Source organism: Electrophorus electricus, chromosome 12, assembly GCF_013358815.1.
Source record: "Electrophorus electricus isolate fEleEle1 chromosome 12, fEleEle1.pri, whole genome shotgun sequence".
Lineage (NCBI taxonomy): Eukaryota > Metazoa > Chordata > Actinopteri > Gymnotiformes > Gymnotidae > Electrophorus > Electrophorus electricus.
Genome location: NC_049546.1, coordinates 17,838,131 through 17,865,426, shown reverse-complemented (window position 1 = coordinate 17,865,426; position 27,296 = coordinate 17,838,131). Strand labels below are relative to the sequence as shown.

The window sequence follows — 27,296 nt, the reverse complement described above, 5'->3', positions numbered from 1 at the left end:
TTACTACTACTGCTGTGATTGTTGCGTTGTTTATTGGAGTTTCATGTTTCGGCGTTGTAGGCTTCATTTGTTTAATAAGAGACTGCGTTTAAAAGTGTGGCCCGTTTCCAGTCGAAACGCCATATTTGTGTAGTTTGGTGAAAGTCCTCGTCAGGGCTCACTAACTGTTTTAGGCTGTGCGTCTTGCAGAAGAAGTGTCCCTATGGTCCATGACGCGTAAATCAGGCACTAGGGGAATCTGTGAAGTGGGTTGGCGGCGTTATTGCCCCGTCATTTGAATGCAAATCCAAAGGGTTTGAAGTCTTGGCTGACGTCAGGAAGGCCTTGTTATACCTACACCGCCACCACCTTGTCAACACAGTCGCGTCATGTTTGATTGAAGCACGTCAAGGACTACATCGCATGACCAATTTAGGGATCTTTTTTCGGACTACCACCCTAACCGTAAAGGCCTGGTCCTCTGGTCTGGTTTTAGGCAACATCTAGCATGGTACATGGCTAGTATGTCGTCTTAAAATTCAGATTTGGGGGTTTCTTGCGAATCATGTATGTGGGATACCTTTTGGATAAAGAGGGAAGTATGTATCACCAAGGACCCGTACGTCGATCCGGCATCAATCTTCCACCACAGAATTTTGTTTCCACGCCACAATATTCCGATTTTACTGGATATCACCATGTGCCCAATATGGACACGCACGCACAGTCCGCGGGGGCATGGGGTGCTCCTTACAGCGCGCCGAGGGAAGACTGGGGCGCGTACAGTCTCGGACCTCCAAACACTATTTCTGCACCCATGAGCAACTCTTCCCCGGGACAAGTTTCCTATTGCTCACCTGATTACAATTCTATGCATAATCCGGCATCTGCAGTGCTGCCACCGCCACCTGAAAACATTTCTATGGCTCAGCTTTCCCCGGATAGAGAAAGGCGCAACTCTTATCAGTGGATGAGCAAAACCGTCCAGTCTTCTTCGACCGGTGAGTTTATTAAAGCAGATTGCTTTAGTCAGGCGTGCTATTATTATAATGCGTCATGAATATTCTGAGATCTAAAATGAAATTTTATTTAAATTTATTCTGTGTAGAATCACTGAATATCTTAAATGATTAATGTAATCATTTTTTTTCCAATTTCATACATAGACCTAGTTTTGTTTTGATAAACTATCAATTCAACGACCGAAAAACTTTAACATTAACTTCAAATATAAACGGTTTGATCAATAATAAATATATGTGCCTTGGACTAAAGAGATGCATTTGTGTATTTAACTAATCTCCTTACTATTTTCACAATTTTTATTAAAGTGCCCTTTAAAAAACAAACAAAAAACAAAAAAAAAAACAATTTGCCAGAACTGCCCACAGAGTGCATTTTTGCGAGGAGATCATCAAATTAATGTCAATTAGCCGAATTATTTTGGCAAAAATATTTACAATGAAAGCCATGAAATCTAATGAACAACATTTTGGCACAAAAGCCTATTTTAGTAGTCTCGGCTCTAAAGTTTTGCTCAATAAAACAAATGTACTTGTGGCAAAGAAGCAGGTTAAGGTGTTGGGAACTGGCGCCAGGGTCACTTGTAATGCTAATGTTTCAACTCCCGTAAACTAGATGTGAGGTCTACTTTTTCCTGTTACATTGTCTCGGGTTTTGAGGGTTATCTGTCATATTGAGGCGGCGGCTCCTTTCAACACCTTTTTTACTTTGATATGCACCAACGAGTCTTCCTCTATCCTTACTCAAGGGTTATATTGCCGGAAGGACTGACGAATTTCACAGCAAATAAAAGTTTTCTATCTCCGGCACATGTTAAAACAACACAACACTCTGAAGGTTATGGAAAACAACATTTATTTTGTATGTTATTGCATACAATGTAAGCTGTGATCACTTACAAAACTTTGAGACAAATATACTCGTAAATCCTGAGATAATTGATCATGCTCTGATATTTATTACCCCTGTGATTATCCGAGTATGAAATATAGCTACATGCCATGACCCCTGTGATTTATCGGATTACGTCAATATATCACAGTATATATTTTGCAACGCTTACGAATAAACCGGTTAGTTTAGTATTTTCAATTTAGCCGACAAGATCCAATATGAAATAACAACAAATCACAGGCCTTTTTTTCCTCTTTTTTTGATAGCCTAACTAGTTTGGCTGAACACGATCTGCCTGCTCTTAGCTAGGGAAAGGATTCTCCATAGAATCTCGTTGTGACTTCTTTGTAACTCTTGTATTGCCTCTTAACACATCAATGGCATTTAAGTAAAATCTTTGAGACTCTTTGTTCTGCAGTTTGTTCCAGAAGTGACATCAAAGGCTACCAGAGACTCAATTTACATATTCTGATAGCGACATAATACAAACTTTCTCTGGGCTACTGGTCCTGATACATATCCTGATACAGACATTACACAAATATTCTGCTGGGTTACATTTTCAGAAACTTCGAGAAAATTTTGATAGCCAGATCATTTTACATTTCAAGTTAACAACTGGCAAAAATGTAGTTACTTTCATTTTTACAGGTGGGGTTACCTATAATACTCATTTAAGACTGCATAGACTTTTTGACTGCTATTTACTTTTTTAAACAAATAAATGCTGTTTATTTATTCGTTCGTTTATTCTCATTTTTTCTCGTTGTCATTTATTTATAATATATCATTTGCTAATATATCATTTGATGTGCATTTGTTTAGGTAAAACGAGAACAAAGGAGAAATATCGAGTGGTATACACAGACCACCAAAGGCTTGAGCTGGAGAAAGAGTTTCACTTCAATCGTTACATCACCATAAGAAGAAAGTCTGAACTGGCGCTGAACCTAGGCCTTTCAGAGCGACAGGTAAGACAGTTGTCTAAATCAGGCTGTTTAAATTAACGTCACACGACTGTAGGCCTATTCAAATTATTTAAGAAACATTCAGTCTGTAAACATATTTTTTTCGTCTTTTTTAACAGGTAAAAATCTGGTTTCAAAACCGCAGAGCTAAGGAAAGGAAATTAATCAAAAAGAAAATGGGTCAGTCCGATGGCAGCGGAGGCTCAGTGCACAGCGACCCGGGTTCTGTCAGTCCGCTCCCGGTACCTGGCTCACTGAGCCCGTCAGATATACACGGTCCTCTTTACCCACCTCCAGGGTTGAACACCTTACCATCTATGAGGAACATACAGCAAGTAACTGTTACTCAGTGAACGCAAACTTGGAACATTCAACTTAAATTGAGCACTCCCAACACACTGAAAGGACAGACCCGCACGACTTAAACGGTCATATGGATTATAAACTCCAGATAAAATGTCCCGAAGCGCGTGTTGTGGATTACAACCCAGAAGAACGAAGTTTTAATTACAATGGAATGCTGGAGACTCTTCCTCTTCACATATTGTTTTAATAGATTAGTTTTTAAAATTAACAAAAAGGTATTGTTTGTCTGGTCCAAAAGCTAAATATTCTAAATAGTTTGTTTGTGTTTGATCGATTAAGATATAAATATCTTTTTTTTTTTTTTTTTTTTTTTTTTTGTTGTATGTGGTGTGTGCGTTTATGTAAATAAAATTAGTCAGGTCTACAGTGTTTCTCCAGCCACATGATGACCCTTAAAATGTTTATTTTCAGTTCAGAAGATTGTGCATGGACTATTTCGGCAACATTTCAGATTCTTCTCACAGACATTAGCACATTTTGTTTCGCGCATGAATCAACAGACATCGGAATACGGGTAGAACGTTTGAACACAACGTTCCAAGTGTAAATAAAATGTTTTTGAAAATCTAATATTACAGCATCATGTAATATCTGCAATAAGAAGAAGAAAGGGGCGATATCGGTTGCTGCTGCAAAGACTGTCAAAACGTCGACTAATGTTAAATGCGCGCTTAAAAGCTTTAACATTCATAAATACGACAGTTGGAAATAAAATAGTAACCCTCAATTAGGTTACATATATTTCACATGTAGGTTACATTAAAGATGAATGTAAACCTATGTATCTAGGTTTGTGCTAAACACTTCAAACCCATATCTGTCACACGTGAAACTAATCTTAAAATGGAACGAACATTTCTAACGAGCCTCCCAGAGTAACATAGAGGCCAGTAAGACCAAAACGTAATTTAAAATAATGAGTAATTCTAGGTGTTGATATTAAAAGGTCTTCGATTTGGATATATACCCTTCCCCGTCTGTGTTAACTGAAATAATTTCTGACGGTAACACACTGCCTTGAGTACCAGACGAGCTGACTGAGAGAAATGAGGAGCAAAAGTGTGGCGCTTATATAAAGGCCTAAGAGAACTTTGTGTTGTTTAGTTTAGAACACAGACCTTCCAGACGGGTATACGAAGATTTTGTATTATTATTATTTTATTATTATTATTATTATTATTATTATTATTATTATTATTATTACTATTATCGGTATTATAGGCACTCTCTTTAAATCTCTAAATGTGAGTTAGTATTTTGCAAGGAGGGAATGTTATTAGGGGGCTATTGATTTCCTTAGTACCATTATGCACTTTTAGAAGTGAACATACCTTATCCCATTCATCTCCAAGAACTCCCTTTTATAGGTAGCTCAAAGAAATCAAATAGTAGACTAATTTTGGTCCTTTGATTTTCCATACCCTTGAAAGACTTGAAAAGTGGTGGAAAGGACAACAGGTGGTCCATTTTTGTTTCTATAAAATTGTATAACTCAATACATTATATATGACATCCCTAATGATAATAGACATAACACCATAAGCTCATGAATATGAGCTATACTACCCACAGTTTACTGTGTAAATTGAAAATTAAACATAACCCTTAATGTTAAAGTGGTTGGCACTTATATGCATGTGTAACAGTGTTGATGTATTGTTGATGTATTTTGGTCTTATGTTCGGTATAGCCTGTAGTTTTGCTGTGCTTGCAAAAGTATTCATTAGTTTTTCTAGTCTAATTGATAGCTTTACAAAATCACTGAGAATCCATCAGAAAGCAATTTTCTTACAGCAGCCAAAAACCCCCTTTCAGAATTGTAGATCAAACCTTCTACTCCCACTGCTCTCATATGGCTGACTTTTGGAAATCACAACTTTACAATAAGGCTAAATATAGCTGTCTACTGTCAATTCAGTAGATGTAGAGGGATTGAATATTGAATATTGAGGGACTGAATATTCGTGATACGACTACGACTACGACTACTACTACTACTACTAATAATAATAATAATAATAATAATAATAAATAAATAAATACATAAATAAATAAATCGGCTTTTCTCCTCAGACCTAAACATTTTTTTTCCTCTTGAATTCTACCATATTCTATTTTTTTTTTTTCGTTCTTGTTTGAGCGTCTAATCCACGGACGCATCAACATTTTTGAACATTTTGCCCCCCGGGTGGTCCGCAGCTTGGGTTACACCCCCCACCCCACCCCACCCCAGCCACCCCGCTGTCATTTCGCGGCGGGCGCGCGCTTTCGTTCTCCCCGGGCGAGGCGCGTGCGCTCCGACGTCACCCACGCGCTGCCCAGGAACGTCATGAGCGTCCTACTGCCCAACATGGCGGACTTTGACACCATCTACGAGCTGGAGGAGGAAGACGAGCGCGTAGCGAGCGAAGAGCAGCACCTCGCCAGATACTGGCCCGAGCCCGTGGCGATGCGAGGGGCTGGGCACATTACCGTGTAAGCGTCCGCGTGCTTCAGACCCTGCCGTGTGTGCGGCTTTGTCACACTCGCTGTTGGAAGCTCCATGCTAGTGTACATTTTTCAAAATACCTGTAGGCCAGACCGCTAGTGTGATGTCTCTTGTTGACTTTGCACTGAATTCAGAACAGCGTCTTATTTTTTTTTTTTTGGGTTGTTTTTTTTTTTGTTTTGTTTTGTTTTGTTTTTCCCCCTTGTCCCGTAATCTTTAACTTCGTTCGGATGTTCGCCCAGGATTCAGTAATCTTGGATGTCAAGCCTGCTAATTAGATAGCACAGATAGCTAACCAGAGCTACCTTAGAATAACCAGCACTGTCACGTGCATGGAGTGTCCTCGCGAGCTCGTTCAAATGCCGCTGCAATTCGTTTTCGGCGATGTGTGCGTTAGAGAATATACACCACTGGGCGTCTCCACATACGTGCGTCTCTTAAATGTTTATTGTAATAACTTCACCGTGATGCATAGATCAGTAGGTTGGCTCGCTTGCTAAGTTGCACCTTGCAGTGCAACCGTTCACTTCCTCGGAACAGATGAGTGCAGTCCAGCCTAATGTTGCAGTTATCTAGTTAGGGAAGTCTGATTTGTTGGCAACATAGCGTTAACATTTTTCTTTTTTATTATGCACAGTTGGACATGACACTTACACTTCATAACACGTCAAACACTTTCAAACTTCCATGTGTTAAAAAAATAATGGCTATATTTGCAATGCATTATGGCAAATAGTATTTAAAGTTCTTTAAATTTTTCAGGTAATTGCACTTGACTAACATTTAACAGTTCTTACATCATGAAATTAAAACGTTCCCTTTTTTGTTTGTATACAACATATACGGAGGAATCCTATTTTACATTTAAATTCTGTTTCATAGGTTTGGACTGAGCAACAAATTTGACACAGAATTCCCATCTGTTCTTACAGGAAAGGTAATAATGTCCAAATTGTTTATATGTATGCAAATAAATGTCTGATTTATGCGTCTGGAGAAAATTGGTTTTGTCATTGTTTGTTTACCTTTTTCTTTTATGCGCATAATCTATATGGTTTTGGTCAGGGTTCTTTTTAGAAGAGGTAATGTATCAGTAAGCACTTCCTGGTCATTGTAGAAGGGTCTTGCAGTATGAGAATGTTGCGGTTTGGTAGGTTTCACTGGTAGTGCATCTAACGCAAGCTCAATGCGCTGCAGTGGGCTTCTGTCAATGAGTAAGCTGTGTAAGGGCCTTATGGGCTAGCACCCTAGTGCATGGAGGACACAGCTCCAGGTGACAAAATAATGAAATAAAGACTGCGCCATGCACAAGAAAGGAAAGCTTCCTGGGTCGGACGCAGGAACACAAAAAGATTGCAGGGGGAAGAGCAGGCTGAGGGAAGTCCGGGGCAATAAAATGTATCTCCAGTATTGTGACCCGGGGTGACATGTGATGGATGAGGTCAGGATTATGATGACTGAAGGGTGCAGATCAGGCCTGCTGGGCTTTATTCCGAGCTCTTTCACTGTTTGCAAAGAGACCTTTGCATCCTGTCATAAAAGATTACGACCCCAGTTTTATGGTGTACATACCCAGAGAGGAATGAGCATCCATTCATGCTGTTTAGACGGCACAGCCACAGGCCGTGGGCTTATCTCATCTTTTTGTCCTCCTGCTGCCCTGAAAGTCACGGATTTTGGTTGGCAAGATAGAAGCATGCAGTTGAGAGGCCCGAGGTTTTAAGAGCATCTGCAGAGAGTCCTCTTTTTCTTTTCTTTTTTTTTCTTCAGTATTTGATCATCTTGCATTTGTGTCTTCTTTTGCAAGCACTTCTCTCTTAGAAAATATCAGAAGTGAATCTGAGCTCAGGCAAAAATAACATTCTTCTGGGGACTCTTGCTATTGTCTCGCATGCATCACTTCTTTTCAGTGTAATGTTTCCAGTCAGGGTATGATGAAAGCAGAATGCAGCGTGATTGTAGCATTTTGATAGGATTTTTAAAATTGTATTTTTTTTTTAATCATTTCTCACTCGTCCCTTCTGCTTGATCCAGGTCGCTCCAGAAGAGTTTAAGACTAGCATTAGCCGGGTGAACGCTTGCCTGAAGAAGAACCTGCCCATCAACGTGAAATGGCTACTGTGCGGTTGCCTGTGCTGCTGCTGTACGGTGGGCTGCAGTCTGTGGCCTGTTATATGCCTCAACAAGAGGGTGAGTCCCTCCTCTGATCTGATGAGGCCTTTTGTAAACTGGCCATGCTGTTCTCCTAGCCTTTAGCACGCCGCTAATATTGCCTTCAGTGCTGAGTTGGCTCAATTAGTGACGCTGTGTGAAATTAAACTGGGTTATTTGAAAGATAAATGTGAACGTTTGGATGCCACACAGTGTTATTGACCATAACGTGACTTACAAGCTGGGTAAATAAGGGCTTCAGTCCATAAATATCTCTGAAGCCTTAATGTTGGGTGTTTTATTAGCATTTGCCAAGCACACGTGTGAAGGTTTTCATGGGGTGGTTATTACCAAATTTAAAGTGCGTTTTCCTCTATTGCACAGACACGAAGATCCATTCAGAAACTGTTAGAATGGGAAAACAACCGATTATATCACAAGGTAAGCACATTTCACATCATTACCACTTAGACTGATGAGGAGCTTCTGTGAAGTAACTGTTTACATTTTTGCGTGTAGTAAATAATGGTTGTAAATGTAGCTGTTAAGCTGTGAAGATTCTGCTCTCCCTCGCAGCCATTTTTGCCTGATCTGTTGATAGAGTGCAGAGGTCAGCGGTAAAACTTTTGTTGAGTCTCAGACCTGTGAGTGACGGACAGTAGCTTCACACACGCTGTATAAATGCTCCTCCAAGCAGTAGCTGCGGTTTGACCCCAGCGAACCTCCATGTGAAAGTCGGGCTGCGTGTCTGAGGCATTTGACTCTGCTGCCCTTTCCATTGCTTTTCAGCTGGGACTACACTGGAAACTCAGCAAAAGAAAATGTGAGAGTAATAACATGATGGAATATGTAAGTCTTTTGTCAAAGGAAGGCCTTTCATGTCTTTTTTCATGTAATTTGTTGACTGTAGCTGAAAGGAGATTGCAAAAGATTTAATGCGTTTCTCCATTAGTCTGCATTCTTGAAGCAGTGTGCAGCAGTGTCAGGTACTGCTATACGTGGGCATACCCAAAAGGCACCTGGAGCTTTCATACATGCAATATAAATGAGGGTGTGGCGATAACAAATTGGCATCCTCTAAGACAATAGTATTACTCATCACATAACGTTTTTGCACAGGGCATGAAATTATTTAAGTGCACTTTGTGAGGTAAAGAAAATGCTGTGTTCTACCACTACCAATATGTGACGTCAACTTCACGCAATCCAGAAAACACTGCTCTTGGTCATCCAGCAATTATCCAAAACAAGTTAGCATGAAGCTAAATAAAAATGTTTTGTTAGTTTTGTAACTGTGTCTGTTTCCTTACTTCTACAGGTGATTCTTATAGAATTCTTACCTAAATATCCTATATTCAGACCTGACTGAGTGGACTGCTCAGGGGAGGCAGCTCATTGGCTCCTCACTCCTCCTCTCCCTAGTGCCTTGTATATATGTTGGATTGAGGGTCTTCACAGGTGTCTCTATGTGAGCCCTTCTGCTCCCAGTACCTTGTACAGTAGAATTCGCAACACTGTCACTTTGCTTTAGAGCAGGTTTTGCACATTTCCTGATGTAGTAGAAACGCTCCTGTGTTGCACTCAGTTTATGTTACGTGGAAGAAAAAAAAAGTCCTACTCCATTTAAAAGTGCATTTACCCCAAAGAGCCATCTGTCCCTCCCAGCTCACACATGTGATGATGTTGGTAAAAACAAGGCACCTTAAGGTGTGCATTTGCCTTATGTTAAAAGTTGACTCCTTTTTTTTTTAATTAGAGATCTATGTGTGGTCCAGAGAAATGCATAGAGAAATTTGTAGACTCAGTAAACTGTGTGAAGGTCCTTTGCTGGTAATGGAGTAGGTAAGATGTTTAAAGAAGCTGAAATAATTGTCAACATAAGGTTTCTCCCAATACTTTACGATTGTTCTCTAGGCAGGGGAAGTTAAAGAATCTGACCAGTCATCATTTCTGGGAAAGCTGTACAGTGTGGTATACCATGTTTACACAATGTAATTTAGCTGGTGATTAGTTTTCTGCCAATATATTATTGTAACATAGATTGTTTTTGAACTGCATCTCTGTAATTTTCCAGTTTATATGGACCCGTTTATCTAGTAAGCCATAAAATGTATGTACAACATGCCAGTCAAGTTAGGGCTGAAAATTGCACTTGAGCACACGAGGACGTCAGGCTTTTGGTTGATTGTCCCTGAGTTCTTTATTATTGTTATTTTTTTCTGCCTTTGTTGTTGTTTTTATATATACGTTGTGTGTACTGTAAGGACAAAACTGATGTGTTAAAGATGATTTTGCCAGTCAAGGTTTGTTAACATTTGTGTCATTCATTTCCAAGTGAAATTTTAATCCCTGAACCTCCCCTTTTTTCTCATTGCTACGTTTGTTTAGCTTCATCAGATTGCTGGTTTTAGGCAAAGTCCATGGATACTGTTTTTATAGACATGCCAGTGTTGAGCTCAAGGTTGTACCTTGGGGTGGATTTCTACACCAGTTCAGTTCTTTTTCCGACTATGTAGTCAGCCTGCTGTATTAGAGTGCCTCTGGAACTGTGGATCATGTTTGAGAGAGCTGTGTTTGAAAACACATGTACTTTGCCTAATATGGGGAGAAAAAAAGATCTTCTCGGTAATAGTCCCACTACAAAGTACCTGTAAATGTCTGTCTTTACCTAATCCTATGGAAAGCATAAATACATTTTATGATTGATTGTTTTTCTGTAACTGTCTTCTTTTCAAAGTCATTTCACATGAGTCGTTAGCCACATCTACATTTCCTGCATGTGTAATCATGAAGCTTTATTTAAAAAGCACTCATTCTTATGGAAGTAACTGCATAATGTCTAAATCTGTTGAATCTAGAGCCTTTTGTTTAATAATCCTTGCAGGGAATCAATCAATACAAACAGTTATTCCTCCAAGACGCATGTATGTCAAATTGTCATCTGTTCCTTGTTCTTTGCTGAATTGGAAAAAAAAAAAAAAAAAGTATTTTAATTATTCTTCTCTTTGTAGCTCTTGAGTGGAGAGCACAGACATATTTCACAGTCAGGTTAGTCAAGGCTTAGTTTGTCTTTTTTCATATATTTCATAAAATGGTAATAAAATATTAAAGTAATATTGACCTGTATTTGTAAATGATCTTGGATTAGGAGAGGGTCAGTGTAATACTCACCAGTGTTAGTAAACCATCTTGGTGTGCTAGGTTCCAGTCTACTACTGCAATCACTGAAATTCTCTACAAATGTGGCTGATACTGTAAATTTATTCATATATATATATATATATATATATATATATATATATATATATATATAAAAACATGAATTCCTACCCGTTTCAATTCATAAAAACTGTCTCTTTTAAAGTAGTGAAATGACATGATAGGATAAAATCATATGAATATATAACATGTTATTCTCTGTTCACTATAGATTCCTTTCCAGTACAAGCATAAAATTAGTGTTTGGCAGATGTATGGTAGGCATAAAGACAAACACACCTCAGTATCTAAGTGTTCGTGCTATCACGACTGTAGGGTGTAGCGCCCAGCTGTCGGTCTTGGTGTTCTATTTCCAGTGCATTACAGGAACTAGGGATTAGATTTGGGCCTGAATGAAACATTTAGCAGAAATGAACATGGATGGAAAATTTAAAGTTGATTCACAAGCTTGAGCCTCTCACTGCCTGAAGGGGGCAGGCTAATCCACATTCAGGATGAGTTGAATAGGGTGAAGGGTTAAATGAATGGAAAAATTGTTTAGATTGATAGATTTTGGTAGCTATGTTTGTACATAACAATCATATACGGTGTCTTATGGAGAGTGTGATGTCCACGATGAGCATTTGCCATCAAGGCACACGTGGTACGCACCAAACAGGCTCAAGTTAGTATTGCATAATGCACACTTCCTGCTGCATGGGTAAAATCAGGTTTTCACTTGCTTTATGTGATCATCTGGCACCATAGCTTAAAATCACAAGCTACAGGCCTCCGCAGCGTTTCACTCACGTGACAACTGTTTGCACGCAACACAGTACAGTTCCTCGCCATCCACTCTCTTCCTTAGCCTGCTTGTTCTACGCACTACGCCTTGGTCCTGCACATTGCCATGTATAATATTTCACTTATAAAACCGGTTAAACCCAACTGTATAGTTAGCGTGGTAACTCACCCTGCTTCCTTTCAGAGGAAAGGTAGACACAATGAGAACAAGCTTAAAGACCTAAAGCCGTGCCGGATCATACAACTCATATTAAGACAGGCCTGGTCTATTAGACATATTCTCCCCCAGAAAACATGCATTTCAACATGTTTGTTTTATTCTACCACATTGTAATCACACATCTCACAGAAAAGGCTTAATACCATTAAGAAATTTCAGGCCTATCAAGTGATCTAAATGTTAATAAAGTACATAAATAAATTCAAAATATATACAGGAATCAACAAACGGTAGTCAAGGGAGAGGATATTTTCTGAGGGTTAAGAAAGAGGGTTACTCCCAACACCAGAGAACCAAATAGGAGGATGAGCATACAGGAGCAGATCAAATTACTACCCGTCAATACACCATCATAAAACACCACAAACTAGGAGAATATAGGAGTATATTTCAACTAGAACTAGTATACGTTAGAAATTAAAACCCCAAAAGAGGTACATGACTTGATAAAGATAAAGAAACTTAATGGTGTTTTTCGGTGTTGTAAAAATTAAGGCAGATGTGTACTGATTTGTTTGTATACATATTCAAGGCACCAAAGAAATTGATCTATTTTAAAATCTTAGTTTAAGATTTTAGTGGGATTTAAAAATAGTCAATACCAACACCCAAAAGCTAATACATTTAACAGTAAGACAAGGCATAAACATAAAATAGCTAAATACCTAAATAGCTAAACAATAACAGAAAATAATAAATGTAAATAATTACAGAGATCAACTACACAGGTTTTGGTATAGTTCCATCCCATGTAATGTTATGACACCTATCCACACACACACACACACACTATTATTATTATTACTGGTCATTCTTGAAGTTAAAACCAACCCATTCAGAAAAAAGCACGCTCATGCCCAGCACTACATCCTGTGCTTAGCAAAGCATACATGGATGTAAAAATATTATTGTTCAAGATACACACGTGCACACATTCAAAGTTTAGTATAATTCTGACTGAGAAACTCAAGACTTCCTTTGCAATCATGTCCATATACTTTAGTGCAACAGACATCTCTCCAATGAGGATCTGGCAACACCAACAAGGAAGGTGATCACCAATTGTCTTCCAGGTAGCTGAGGCAAATGATAAGGCAAAATAAAAAAAAAATAATTAATTTGGTTTGCTTTAACTTTGCAGTCGGTGATTGTCACCCTACCTTCCTGATTTGACCCTGGTGCCTTTTGCACATGCAGTCTGTTCTTTGAGAAAGACAAAGGCTGAAAACCTTCCAAATCCTTGTGTGTTCTGTTACTATTGTGTATCAGAAATATAGTAAAGCACACCAGCTACACCCCGCTGAGGAGGATCCCAGGCTTTGAGAAGGACAGAGCAGCACTGGGCAGGCTGGTCTTCATACCAGGCTGCCCGGCCAGGACACCACAGTGAGTATGACTTTATTCCTCTGCAGCTTCAACATGGGGATCAGGGAAGAGTTGTTCATGCCCACGGTGGTGGCTCCATTCACCGCCACAATCTCATCACCACACCTGTGGGGAAAGCTTAGTGAGTAAGGGTGTACGATGTCAAACTAGCACTTTTAGATGTTCAAATTTCCATGAGAATTATTAGTTGTAGATCAAGAGAGCATAGTATAGGAGTCCATCCAAAGGAAAGGAAAGGAAAGTGGCCTACTTCAGACGCCCATCGAAGTGGGCAGGAGTTCCAGGCACTATGGTCTTGATGAAGAAGGGCTGCTGGCCACGGTGTTCTTCATATCCACCCACGATACTGAAGCCCCAACTCTCGTTGTTGGTCTTCAGCAGCACAATGTCACGACACCAGTGCATGTGGCTTTTCAATTAAAGAAAGAGTTCAAGTCAACCCCAATTCATCCGCTTGTGCACGGCCCGTAACCGCGCGGGACACCAGCACCTTCCCAACCCCACCACAACGCATGCTGTTGAGGTGCAGAAGACCATCACCCACCTAGGTAGGCCCAACCAGCGGGTCCACAGCGGGGTCCAGTTGAGGTTGTCCTCTCTGGGGCCCTCCAGCGTGTCCATCTCCTCCTTGCTGGCAGCTTCCCTGTCCTCCTCTTCCTCCTCAGCGACGGTGCGGATGACGCTCAGCGTCACAGAGCTCTGGGCCGTCTGTGACTTCAGCACGGACACGGCCTCGTTGTAGGTCAGCTGGGTCAGATCCACGCTGTTGATGCTCAGCAGCACATCACCTGGGCCACCACAGCCAGGACATTTGTGGTCAGACAGTTTTCCGCGAGCAGTTTCAAGCTGAAATGCGCAGGCAGTGTGCACTAGACCTGTGAAGCTCTTCGGTGTGGGTGTGGAAGCGTGGCACCTGGTCTGATGGTGCCGTCCCTGTGCAGGCAGCCCACGGGCTGCACGCTGGTGATGTAGACAGGCAGACGACTGCGGCAGTCTCGCCCCCCCGCGATGGTGATGCCCAACGAGTGACGCGGCTCCTTCTTCAGATTCACCGTCTTCTCCTGACTGGAAAACCCACCAGGAGGATCCTATACACACACACACACACACACACACACACACAAATCACTTCTCTGCTTTTACTCTCTGAACACCCGATGACTGGAAAGCGAAAGCGTCAGAAAACGTGTCCGACTCCTGTGGTGAAAACATTTGTAAAAACAAACGCGACCCATTCCAGATCCTGTGGCAAACGCAGAGTGATGATAATGTGAAGGGCCTGACACGCTGCCATCGTAACCTGTAGTGTCAAATGCCACAGCTTTCATCATCTTCTCCTAGTGCCCCTGGAGTCTGCAGAGCTCCAGAGGGGGATGGGTAGTGCCCTTCCTACCCCAGCAGGGAACTCCACCCCTCCCAGCAAGACTAAAGGCTTCAGCTCCACAGGCGAAAGCTAACCGTCACCACCTTTGATCCTCGGCCACAAACAAACACTGCAGTAGTGAAGGTAGTGAGAGAGAGAGAGAGAGAGAGAGAGAGAGAGAGAGAGAGAGAGAGAGCACAGCACCTAGGCCTTTTGATCAGCCGCATAGCTCAAAGATAGAGACAGGCTGCTTTAATCTCACCCTGAACAGCCTGCATCTGCTTTCACCTCCCAGAGCCAGTGAGGAAGTGACACGCACACAGGGTGTGACGGACGGCGGTGTGAAGACAGCTTTCACGGGCTCGGGCTGAGAGGAGTCACACGCGCGTAGAACCACATGGCAGTAGTGAAGCATAAGGAACAAGATGGCCACACCAGGTGACCAGACCAGGTACCAGGCCAGCTGACGCACGCAGGCAGGCAGGCGCTCGCGTGCACCGACACACACACACACACACACACACACACACACACACACACACACACACAGTTCTTTACCTTCATGAATATGGAGCGCCGTCTGAAGTACTGGATGTCAGGAGCTCTCCTGGCCCCTCTGCTCTGCACGTCACCTCCATCCTCATTGGTGTCCAAATGCCTCATCACCACAAAGTTCACACGCACCTCACTAGCCTGCTCGCACACGCACACAAACCAATATAACTGAGTAATATGCCAGGCTGCTTATCCAAGTCTACAACCCTGAGTTACAGGCCCCAGGCCACTGCTGACAGGCAAATAAGCACAGTGGCAGCCGTCCCCCTGCCTGGCCCCCCTCGTACCTGGATGATCTGAGCTGCACTCTCCGGCGTGCCATGCCTCAGGTCGTGCCCGTTGATGGCCAACACCTTGTCGTTGTTACGCAGTTTTCCGTCCTTGGCGGCCAGCCCTCCCGGCAGCAGGTCCAGGATGAAGACGCCCAGCTCTTCTGTTTTGCGGATGAGTTTGATGCCAAGCGGCTCGGAGTGCTCGCGTTTCACCAGCGTCACCTGGATGACTGTGCTGGGGTTGTGGGAGGCCTGTGTGGCCGGAGTGTGTGGGTGCGGGTAGACTTCGGCCCGCGGCTTGAAGCCCTTCTCCTGCATGACAGTGAGCCGGATGGAGGCGCAGGGCCGCCGCAGCACTGCGATGGCGTGGACGTGGGGCACGGAGGTCAGGCTGACATCGTTTGCCTGTTGAGACATGTCACGTCATGGGATTAGTTTCAACTGGCTTCACATGTATGGTAGCCCCCACGTACTGCCCATAATCCAATGGGAATAACAAAATCTGTCACTTTGTCACTTATTTATTGGTTTAATGTATTCTAGACAAGGGTCCACATGTTCCTGCACTCACTGTAACCCCCTCCAACCCCACCACCTAAACAGCATGTGTAATGGGGCAATATTACTTCTGTCAATTACACAGACAGTAATCTTCTACTGTACTCCACCTGGCAGGTTGAATCTTGCCCCAAGTGAAGACAGTGTTGCAATATGATCCACTACTGTGGGAAATGATTTCTTAAGTGCCACGTTTGTCCATTGCTCCATTTTTCTCCTTACGAAGAAAGCAATGCAAAGCAAGAGATTCTAAAACAAAGCTTTTATTATGCTTACACTGTGAAGTGCAAAGCTAGCACTCCTTAGAAAAGCGCTACTTAAAAATCAATGCATCGACGAGCCTGAAGGGGAAATGGCAGATTGGATTTCTCGTTTCTTGAAACGCTATCTTCACAGCCTCCGACAGCCCTTTTTTACAGGCTGCCACAAAAGTCAAAGACTTCCAGTGGAGCTGCAGCTCATCCTGAGGCAGCTCGCCGCCCAGGCCACACAGACCCTTGTTCAGAGTCCCGCATATCTGATTGGCCCTAAAGCACACAGGACGGGTAAAAGCTATTCATTCATTTGGCCTGGGATTCCTGAGCTGAATGCAAAGCCGGTGGTTTAGGTTCGTTTTTTCTCTGTTACTGCATTCCAGGACTGCTAGGGGTGGCCATCCTAGGAGAGTGCTACACTGGGGGTGGGTGGGAACATGGCAAAAGCAAAACTAATGCCCAGGATGACATCGACCCCATTTCCTACGAAAAGCCAATATTAAGACAGCCTTGACTTTATGAATGATTAATCTGTATTAATCTATATTCATCATACAGGTATAAATTGCAGTGTTAAGTGTTAAGTTTGAAGGTTTAACCTTCACAAATGTAGCATGATCAAGCAATGTCAGGACCAGATCACAGAAAGATAAGACCAGTCCTGCTTTGTCTTTTAACATGAGTCACTGTTGTACTAACTTTGCCACAAGTCAGCAAAGCGCTGCCCAATATGGAAAAAATAAATTAGGGAAAAAAAACAATTTTTGGAAAATATTTTTACCAGTAAATATATGCACAGTCCTGTTTATCCCAAAATTCATCTATATGACAGCATATCCTACACATAAAACTCAACAACAACAACAACAACAGTTCAGCCTACACGTTAATGGAAACATTGAAAGAAGACACAGTTCACCCTCACGTACAGGATGGATGGAGGATAGGGGGCTGCGGTCTATCCAAACCAAACAAACATATTGGTACTTTTTTTAGCTTTGTCTTCGTCAGTCACTGTTCTGCTCTGTTAAGAGGTCAATGTTAATAAGTGAATGCAGTCCACTGTTTACAAGGTGAAAACGATGCAAGCCAGGAGAAATTTCACAACATGCACCAACAGCAAGCAGGGTTCGGTGCCCTTTACCCAGGGACGGGACTGGAATGCAAACACACCGACACATGGGTGTGTGTAGTGACAGCACAGGAGGAACAGGGCCTTTCAAAGGGCCAGAGCTCCCAGAGAACACGCCGTGGGACTTACAGGATTGTTTAGATGGGCTGTTACCGGAAAGTCATATGGCTCTTCCCTTTAAAAGGTTCCAGATGGAAATTTTAAATGTTTTAATTGTATGCTGAATGTATGCTTACATAAATCCACACCCACATCAAAGGTTTAGTGTTCGGGGAAGGATTACGTGCTTGTCGACCTTTGTGTTATATCTACTAGTCTGTCCCTGGGGTCTATGCTGTGTAGGCAAAACAAATTGCCAATTAAAAAATAAAGAAGTTGTGAGCACAAATATAGCATTAGGAACAGTGATGAGAAATCTCCTTTAGCAAGACGCTTTAATAAGGCAGGACATAATGCTAACTCATTATGGTTTATGGAACTGGAAACATTACCAAGGGACCGAGACTGTGAGCAATGCCTGTTACAGAGGGAATCCTGGAATATTTTCACTCTGAATATCTTGTCTCCCAGTGGGATGAATTTTGGGGATTTTTCCTTTTCATGTTTTCTATAAATGTACGTTTATTGATGTATTTACATACTTATTGTTGTATATACAGTTAAGGAATATTTAATTTTTTGTTTAACTTCTTTCTGGCGTTTTGCACACCAGTAGATTTAGAACATTCCTCTGATGTATTCATCCTTTTACCATACTGAGGATATCAATATGATTGATGACGTCAAATGCTTGCGATCTTATGACGTGGCCAAAGTGTGTACCCTTTTATCACAGTACAAGTGGATTAAACACGCCGCGTGATACAATCTTCCGGGACCCACACCCGATGGCCTTGGAGCAGATGCCGATTATACAACGAGCTCTAATGTGCCTCACCTCCAGAATGTGGTCCCCCGGGGCGAGCTTGGTATCGCGGCCGGCCACCGAGTCACGTACGATCTCCTGAATGACGATGCTCCCCAGGGGCGTGTCCTTCCCACCCACTATGCGCAGTCCCAGATCTTCGTCGGGCTCCTTCCGGAACAGCTCGACGATGTTGGCCTCGGCAACCAAGCTCGACCTGAGGGGAGCCCCTAGCAGAGAAAGGAGACACCACCACACATGACTGCGCTCTTTCCAGTCAGACCGACGCCCAGAAACCGAGTCCGACACTGAATCAGCCAAAATCCAGCACTGAATCATTTGTGACAGAAAGCGACCAAACAATCAGTTAAAGAATGCACAAGAATAAGGTTATCATATAAGGTTATTATAAGGGCGTTGCCAGGTGATTCAGAGCTTATGATTATGTATCTATAAATAGAGATTTCAGATCTACTCTCCCACCAGACATAGATGACAGCATTAATGACAAGGTGTAGACATGTTTACTGAGAGCAGATAGTGGCAACGTGATGATGGCTTGCCATAAAAGCACTGCCTATGGAAGTATGAGCTCACTGAGCCCCCTCCCCCTGCCACACCCAGTCCCCAAGCATCCTTACACATAGGCTCATCAAAGACACCACCTCCTTTGATTTCTAACCAAGAGTCAACACAGCTGCAAATCTATTTCCTCTGCTTTTTACGGGCTCCTTCTACAAACTCTTGACACCTTTTCCTCTAAGATGACGCAAGTCACAAGCTGGATTACTCAAAGCCCATTTTTTTGGGAGGCAAAAACACTCTCTCAAAAAACACTAAATGACCCTCTTAGCAGATTTTCTATAATCTTGCAAACGCAAAAAAAAAAAAAAGCAACATATAATAATTATATTTCTATGTTCGGACAATGAAAACAGAGGAAACCTCGATTGTTTTAGGATATGAAATGTCTGAGAAAAACCTTTGATTTAGGAGACATGGAAGTCAGACTTTACCATCATCTCCTCCCTCCTCAGAGGGGTGGGCAGGGCCAGGCTCTGTCGTCCCACGAAGATTAGATGTGCGACTGAGAGCTGGAGTGGATTTGGTGTCAGACTCCCCCTCACTTCTGCTCCCCTTTAACTCATTCCAGGAGGGCCTCTTCCTCCGCTCGGCCTCCTCCCGGAGACGTCTGAATGCTGGGCATCTGGGTCAGAGCACAGGATGGAGAAACAACAAGAAGAGAAATAAGATGGGGGAGGCGCAGAGAGAGAGAGAGAGAAGGCAGCCAAGAGAAAACAAGACAGAGGATAGACGGTACAGAGATCCATAAGAGTTGCAAACATGCTTCATTACTCAGTGGTTTGCTGTTAATTAATGTACAAGACATTAATTATAGGACGGCAGCAGCAGTATCTAAAAATAACCAGCACTAGCTCTGCCCAGCACTTTCCACAGCTTGTATTCAAGAGTCAGCATGAACTGGAGTGGTGTGTAGGGGGGGGGGAATCAATGAGGGTGGGGGAATAACCCAGCAACAATGCTTATTCATTTCTTCCAGTTGAAAGAAGCTACATGATAACTCTCTATTGTGTGTTGAACACATCTGTTTCTCTGATGGGTGGTGTGTGAGATAGGCTTGTGCTAGAGAGAGAGAGAGAGAGAGAGAGAGAGACAGAAAGAGAGACAGGGAGGGAGCGAGACGGGGAGAGAGATGAGGTGCTATGCAAAAGAGGACGACTGCTGCATTGCAGGTAGGCGGAGCACAGGTCACCCCAAGCATAATGAGGTCTGAGCGAGGCCACGCCCTCCCCACCCAACACTCCCGGCTCGCCATTTGTTTACACTGAGCCTCTCCAGCACACACGATTTACCAGCCAAACAACCTTTAGATCTCACCATTACATCACAGCTGACAGTGGGGGTGACGATCAGAAGGTCAGGCCGTGTGGGCGAGAGGAACAGCCTGGCAGGGCAAGGTGACTCCACAGCTTGCAGGGAGAAATCAACATGCTACATGATGGCACAAGTAGGATGTGCTTAGATCAAACACTCGCTCCCGCTCACGTCTGTATACACTGGAGGTTTCGCAATAGTTGAGTGAAATTAACTTCGCTACACTCTGCTGCAACGGGGGAAATTATGCACCAAGATAAACGGTGTATCCATTCATGTATGCTCTGCTTTCATTCCAGCAAGCAGTAACAGACACTCTGACCACTGAAGCATGCCTGCAATCAGGTGACTACTAATTCCATGATCTGAAAGGCATGTAGTTATAACTAAAGTAGTCATTAGTCATTCATTATTCTGGCTAAATGGAGTCAAATGGCCAGCCCGGGATAAACCGCATTCCATGGATGCCTGAGAATATTTTGATCAGTGCATCTCTCGGAAATACAAACGCAAACCTCAGCGTTTCGCTCGGCTTGCATCCAAAACATAACAGCGTTGTCCGCGAGAAATGTTTTAATCAGAATCCCTGTCCAGATTCATATACTCTGCGTATGACTGAATGACACTCGGTTTTCACTTCGGGCCAGAGTAGCAGCAGTATGCTTTGCTCCTATGGAGGAAGTATTCACATTCAATCCACGGAATCAGGAAAAGAAGGCTTCCTATGGTTCCCATTCAACCAAAGCTTATGGAAGATTAGCACTTACTCTGGAAGGAGAGTATTATTTCAAACTTGGTGAGCTTTTAGGACCCTGCTGCCTGTACTGTTAGCACATGTTTGTTGTTCATTTTGTTGGTAAATTATTACCAGACAAAACAAAAAGCTCTTTTTTATAAAAAAAAAAAAAAAAAAAAAAAAAAAGTTTAGATATTCTGTTCCTAGCTTAACTCCCTGAAAAACCATGAAACGCAAATTTGGAGTAATTCAAAAACAAGTGGAACAGAAGAGAGAAATCTCTTCTCCAGACAGAGATTAATAGCAACCTTCTGAAACCAATCAGCAAAATGTCCACCATGTTTACTCATCTCATCATTGCAGTTTGAACCAAATTACTACTGCAAAACGCATTATCTGCCTGCGTGTTTCTGGAATTTTCCACTTGCACTGCACTGGAGCCCAACGTTCGGGGTGCTGGCGGGCGGGCTCCCGCGCTGGGATCTTCACACCTACCTGTTGTGCAGGTGCGGCTGCAGTTCGCAGCGCTGCATGGTCTCCTGGCACTCGCTGTGGAAGGGGCACAGCACGGTGAGCTTGTCCAGCAGATTACGCACCAGGTGGCTGGAGGGATGGCACTGTTGGAGCTGCAGCTGTTTCCGGTCCACGGGGCAGAAGTCCTGCTCACCCAGGAAGCTGCTCAGGCACTGCTGGCAGTAGGTGTGGCCGCACGGTGTGTCCACGGGCCGCAGCAGGGGCTGCAGACATATGTGGCAGACCAGCTCGTCGTCCACGTCACTCCGGTACTCGTAAAGGTGGCCGTCCTGGGCCTCGTGGCCCTGGCCGCACTCCTTGCACACGCGCGCCCACGTCAGGCCGGATGCCGGCGATCTGGGCTCTGTCATGGTCCACGGTGCTGCGGCCAGGAACAGCCAAGTGTTTTTGCCTGTGTTCACACCCCCCCCCCCCCACCCCCCAACTCTCTATCCAAGCCTCGCTAGACAGAGACGCTGTCGACAAGAAGCATATTCAGTCCAGAGAAGGAAGAAACCGCCCATCCGCTTTGTCTCCTCATCTTGCACTTCTGGTGGAAGAGAGAACAAAGAAAAACTGAGGCTAGTAGAGGCATGGGGGGGGGGGGGTTGGCTCCTGCTGGCTGGACAGGAAATGACATAAATGCATTTAACAGCAACAATATGGGGGGAGAGCTGCAGCTGTATCCTCCACATAAGTTTCCTCTACGCCAGAAGTCCCAGCTAGGCCAAGTGCCACAGTTCACTTCATTATGAAGGTTAAGCTCCATAAAATGATTGGAGAGCAACTGTCAAAACTCACCTAACGGGAGGAAACAGAAGCATGACATGAAATGAATGTGCAAACTGCGATGGGGTTGTGGAAAAATGCCAGCCATGTCACGAAAGCCCTCTTGAGCCCAATCAGCAGTGAGCTACTTCACCGTGTGAAGCTTCTAACAAGTACTAATTTCTCCCACAACAAAACACCGCAAAGCTCCCTAAAATATCCACTCTCAATACAGAAGTTCACATCAGTTTTTAAGCATAATTCAATAAAAAAATTATGTAAATTATATAAATGTTTGACAATAGAATCCTTCTGTAAATTCAAGAGTGAGCAGTCCTTAGACACATTACATTTACTGATCATAAAACATGGTCCAGCATGCAATGTGTAAAACTCAAGAATCAAAGTTAAAAATGTAAACCTCTAGTCCCATTAAGGAAGGGGGCATGCAGAGTAAACAAACAGATCTGTGTGCGACTGAAGCTGTAGATCCCATTCGATGTTCCCACCCACCTCGGACGCTGCTGACAGCAGAGATGGCAGACTCCCAGCAGCCACTGCATGCAAAAGAGAAATTCAAACTCAACAGCTATGCTGGCTGCCTCCAGCCTGCATGAAACCGAAGTCCTTCATCTCCAATGGTGTACGTGTGTATGAGTGTGTGTTTACGCGCACGTGTGTGTGCATACACGAGGACATGCAACTCGAGAGAACCGTGTGACTTGCTAGAGGGGAGCTCAGCGGAGTGCAGAGGGGTGTTCAGCGACTGGCCACACGGACTAAGGAGGAGGGGTTGAGGCAGAGTGGTGTCTGTGCGTGCGTGTGTGTGTGTGTGTGTGTGTGTGTGTGTGTGTGTGTGTGTAGAGAAGGGGGAGTTTATGTGCTGATAGCACACGAGCCCAGGCAAAGTATTCCAAGCAGCTGTCACAACTATTGACTAATTACAACGTGCCCTGTGAGTGCCTGTGCGTGTGTGTGGTGTTGAGGCAGGCGGGCGGGGGTGAGAGAGAACGGTGCTTAATTAAAAATACACTGTCTGGGGTTTTAACGAGGACAGTGTTTCTCCCTCTCCCCCCACTTTGCTTCTTTCCTCTGGCACTTTCCCTGCAAAAGATAAGTACCAGTGACAGCTGAAGACAACTATAAACCACACAGCTGTAGTACTGCTTTGTCCCATTTGACAAAGGATAGGATGACTCATTTAAAAAAATGTTCAAGAGTCATAGGTTCCAACACAAACACACAACTGTGACTACTCTAAAGAAGTAGACCTGCTTGTTTGTTTGTTTGTTTTACGAGCTTTCAAAAGTCACGACAATATAATTCACATTGCACATTGTAAGCCATTCACCAGGGGGGAAAAAAAAAGAATCTGGTGTCGCAGTATTACGGTGCAAATACATCATTTTGTCCTTGTGTATGAAGGTGGAAGCACTGACCCTGGTTAAGATGAACAGCCCCTCTGCAGATCTTTGCAGCAGCTAATAGATCAGAGAAGCTGGTCAGAATTGTGTTAGCAGCGCTTCTTTTCTAATTCAGCATTTTATGATACAGCAGGTCTCAAGGGTGTCCCTTGGTTAAGCCTAGCTTTCAGCAAATGTCAATCATCAAGAAAGGTGTACCTTAATACCCCTTCCTTAATACTGATTATGACTTAGTAACTACTAAGGGAGGAATAAAAAAATAAACTAATAAAAAAATAAAAAAAACAACTACCAACTAAATGTCAATTGTAGAATAGACTCATTCTTGATTTCCATACCAAACTTCCAAACTGTTTAATCTAAAACAAAATATTACCATTAGAGAATTGAAAACATCAGTGTTTGTCAGTATGAAAAGTTTGTTATGCGAGCAATTATTTATCCCATTACATATACACCTTTCCTGTGAGGACAAAGGTATCTTCTGATTCAGGACTGATAAAATCAATATCACTGTCCATTCTTTAAGTATCTAGTTAATACAGAGAAGCTTTCCAATTGTGAAGGGGAGGTGCCGTAGACTAATAATTCAATGCCACTGTCGTCTGCCAACTGTAGAGTAAACAGTAAATCAGTCTGTCTGTCCAGAAGATCGTGAATCAATCTCTCCGCCACACCCTTAGGAAATGCAGTACCACAGCAATACATGCCGAGCTCAACTGAAAAGGTGTGCAGCCGAGTTCACCTGGAATTGCTGCATCTTGACTACCCACTGCTGCTGCGGGACAAGGAGAGGGAGGCTATAAATATACCCTCGTCATATCACTGACGGACAGAACCATACCCTCCCACCAGACTTGGAACACGTTTCCCCACCATCTTGGATCTCCTGGACAGTAAAGGGGGTCTCTGATGCAGCAACATACCCAGGTTAAAAACACACAAATGACAAATATTCATAACTCATTTCAGCCACAAAAGCCTCTATGCTGATGGTCTGAAAGCTGCATAACATGAAGAGACCAGTACACAAAAAACACAAGCTACAGCTACAAACAGTAACTTTGACCAGGGCGCAATAAATCACAAAATACAGACACTGGAAATACATTAGGCAGCTGTACGCACAAACACCTGCTGGCGAGGCAAGTCAAACGAGACAAAACTAGATAAAGTGAAAAATCACTAACAACAAAATAATTCATCAAAGAAATGTCGTGCTATTAATACTTCATAAAAATGCAAAGAATTATGGATTAAAATGCCAATTGTAATTTTTAGACTAAACGGGCCCCTGTAGGTTTTACACTAACTTCACAGACGACGCCAATTGACTAATGCCGTGTTTGAGAAAAGGTGGCGACCACAATTCTCCCTCTCCAAGTCAATGACCTGATACTTGAGTGTGGGACCATAAATCATTTATCAGGCACCTGACAGAATCTGTTCGCAAACACTGACAACAGGGGTAAACTTTAATCTCGAACAAAATTTAAGTCAAACTAATTTATTCGAGCGTAATATATAGTATAATGGTTCTTATTAGTTATCGCAAAAGCTTCAAGGACCTGGGAAAAAAGGACCTGTGTGTGTGTGTGTGTGTTGTGTAGCTTACTCGCCAGCCTTTGACAGAAAAGTCATCTTGGTGTCACTAAACCTAACTCATATTGTTCATCGACAATTTTAAAATCTTTTTACAGCCTACATTCTGTCTTAAATTGCGGGTAAGTGTAGGCTGTTTAACGAGAAGGCCACTTTACACGCAACATAACCGCAAACACCGAAACTTACCTGAGACTGTTCTCCGGAAGTGGCTAATGTAACAAAGAACGATTTTTAAAAAAGACCTTAGAAGGGAGCAAAGTGTCTAACCGAGGGAATACACTCGAAATGATATAACTCTCTCTGCCATTTGGCCGCCACGGGATATCGCGCCAGGTGGTTTTATTCCGACAGCGGCGACGTGTTCTCGGTCTCCAACGACAAAACCGTGAGCGCTGACGTCGCTCGAAGGAAGCGCGCGCAGGTAGGGCCAGTCGATACGAGCAGGTTACCTGTACGCTCACCTGGTAGCGCATGCCGCGTGGAAGTGCGCACACCTGGTGCAGTTGGGTTTCTTATGGAGGTACTGGATTTATGGATTAGACACGGCAGGACCCGAACATGAGGTCCTTAGAATGTTTGATAAAAAAGGATATAGGATGTGAGAGGAAGACAGTGTGTGTGAATATGAAAAATAAATAAATAAATAAATAAATAAATAAATTTTATATATATATATATATATATATATATATATATATATATATATATATATATATATATATATACACTTTTGAATATCACTACATCTATCTATATATGTGTGTGTGTGTGTGTGTGTGTGTGTATGATTTGGCACTCTCTTGCTGATAATTCTTGCTGTTAACTGGAAACCAATGTAAAAATGAATTCACATAAAACCCTTATACTTTCATTGTTCCTTTGAGGTAATAAGTAAGTTCACTTGTCAGGTGCTTTTTCCTGCCTGTTTGTGTGTGTAATTGTTTTATGAGTCAGTAATTTAATTATCAAATGAATTACAATGACCTTCAATGCAGGTTACTGAAAGTGTGTAGCATTTTGCTTATCATGTGAAACAACTGAGGACGCATGGTATCTTAAAACAGAACATTGCATTAAACCTTAGTTGGATGAATCATTCTCTGTAATTACTGTTTTTTTTCTTTGAAACTGAAGAGGGTGTAAAAAAAAAAAAAAAAAAAAAAAGGCTTTTCTAAATGATACCCAATAAAGTAATAAGACTTTGTTTGGAACCCTGCCAGTTAAAAGGCCTTTGACACTCTAACACTGCCAGCCTCCAACCTCCTGCAGGACTGGGGGGGGGGGAGAAGCCCCTCACCACTCACCCTCATAAAAACCACTCTGTTCAGGCTTGTTCAATTGTGATTTATGCTCTTGTGGGTCCAGCGCAGACAATGGCATTTGCTGATTAAATAAATCATGTTCAAGTGTTTTAGCTTTTTATCTAGTTTTGAATAACATTTACATTATACTGTGAATGTAGTATATGCATGTTGCAACAAGGGGCTTAGTAAACTTCGATTGCATATGATACCGCTTCAAATATTTGTTCTTGAAGTGTAATGCTTTCTAGTGTTTGAAAGAGTTATACTATCAGTCTAAACTAGCCTTTTTAATTTCATTTTTTCCTCATCATATTCTGACTTGTTGGAATCTGCTTGATTAGCCTATGTTTGTCATCTTGCATAATTCCTTCAAATGCTTCACGTTAGTGCACTCCATGACATACCAGACCAAAATCTGTCTTGCTACACATCTGATGTGTGTGGTGTATGTGCACAATAGCGCTACAGAACGGTTCAGGAATTGAAGCCATTACTAAGCCTTTCATCAAACTGTTGGCCTGAGTAATACCACATT

At 42.6% G+C, this 27,296-nt stretch overlaps 3 protein-coding genes across 4 annotated transcripts; 2 read left to right on the top strand and 1 right to left on the bottom strand.

Moving 5' to 3' along the window:
• The first annotated feature begins 544 nt into the window (after positions 1-544).
• On the top strand, positions 545-3,217 carry cdx4 (caudal type homeobox 4). The gene is made up of 3 exons (XM_027018202.1): positions 545-980; positions 2,722-2,867; positions 2,984-3,217. The coding sequence occupies exons 1-3, from the start codon at positions 545-547 to the stop codon at positions 3,215-3,217; spliced, it is 816 nt and encodes a 271-aa protein (XP_026874003.1).
• A 2,326-nt stretch (positions 3,218-5,543) lies between these two features.
• chic1 (cysteine-rich hydrophobic domain 1) lies at positions 5,544-10,788 on the top strand. Of its 2 annotated transcripts, XM_027018204.2 has the most exons (6): positions 5,544-5,705; positions 6,601-6,655; positions 7,753-7,908; positions 8,254-8,310; positions 8,659-8,718; positions 9,188-10,788. In XM_027018204.2, the coding sequence occupies exons 1-6, from the start codon at positions 5,560-5,562 to the stop codon at positions 9,236-9,238; spliced, it is 525 nt and encodes a 174-aa protein (XP_026874005.1). In that variant the 5' UTR covers positions 5,544-5,559; the 3' UTR covers positions 9,239-10,788. The 2 variants fall into 2 exon arrangements, with proteins under 2 accessions (XP_026874005.1, XP_026874004.1); XM_027018203.2 differs by having other exon boundaries at positions 8,659-10,788.
• Positions 10,789-12,131: 1,343 nt separating this feature from the next.
• lnx2b (ligand of numb-protein X 2b) lies at positions 12,132-22,074 on the bottom strand. Its single transcript, XM_027018209.2, has 9 exons — positions 21,643-22,074; positions 19,532-19,722; positions 18,549-18,745; positions 15,683-16,072; positions 15,399-15,533; positions 14,391-14,565; positions 14,022-14,265; positions 13,728-13,886; positions 12,132-13,582 (listed from the first exon to the last, which is right to left on the bottom strand). Exons 1-9 carry the CDS (start codon positions 22,029-22,031, stop codon positions 13,447-13,449), a joined length of 2,016 nt encoding a protein of 671 aa, XP_026874010.1. The 5' UTR covers positions 22,032-22,074; the 3' UTR covers positions 12,132-13,446.
• Between the last annotated feature and the right edge of the window lie 5,222 nt (positions 22,075-27,296).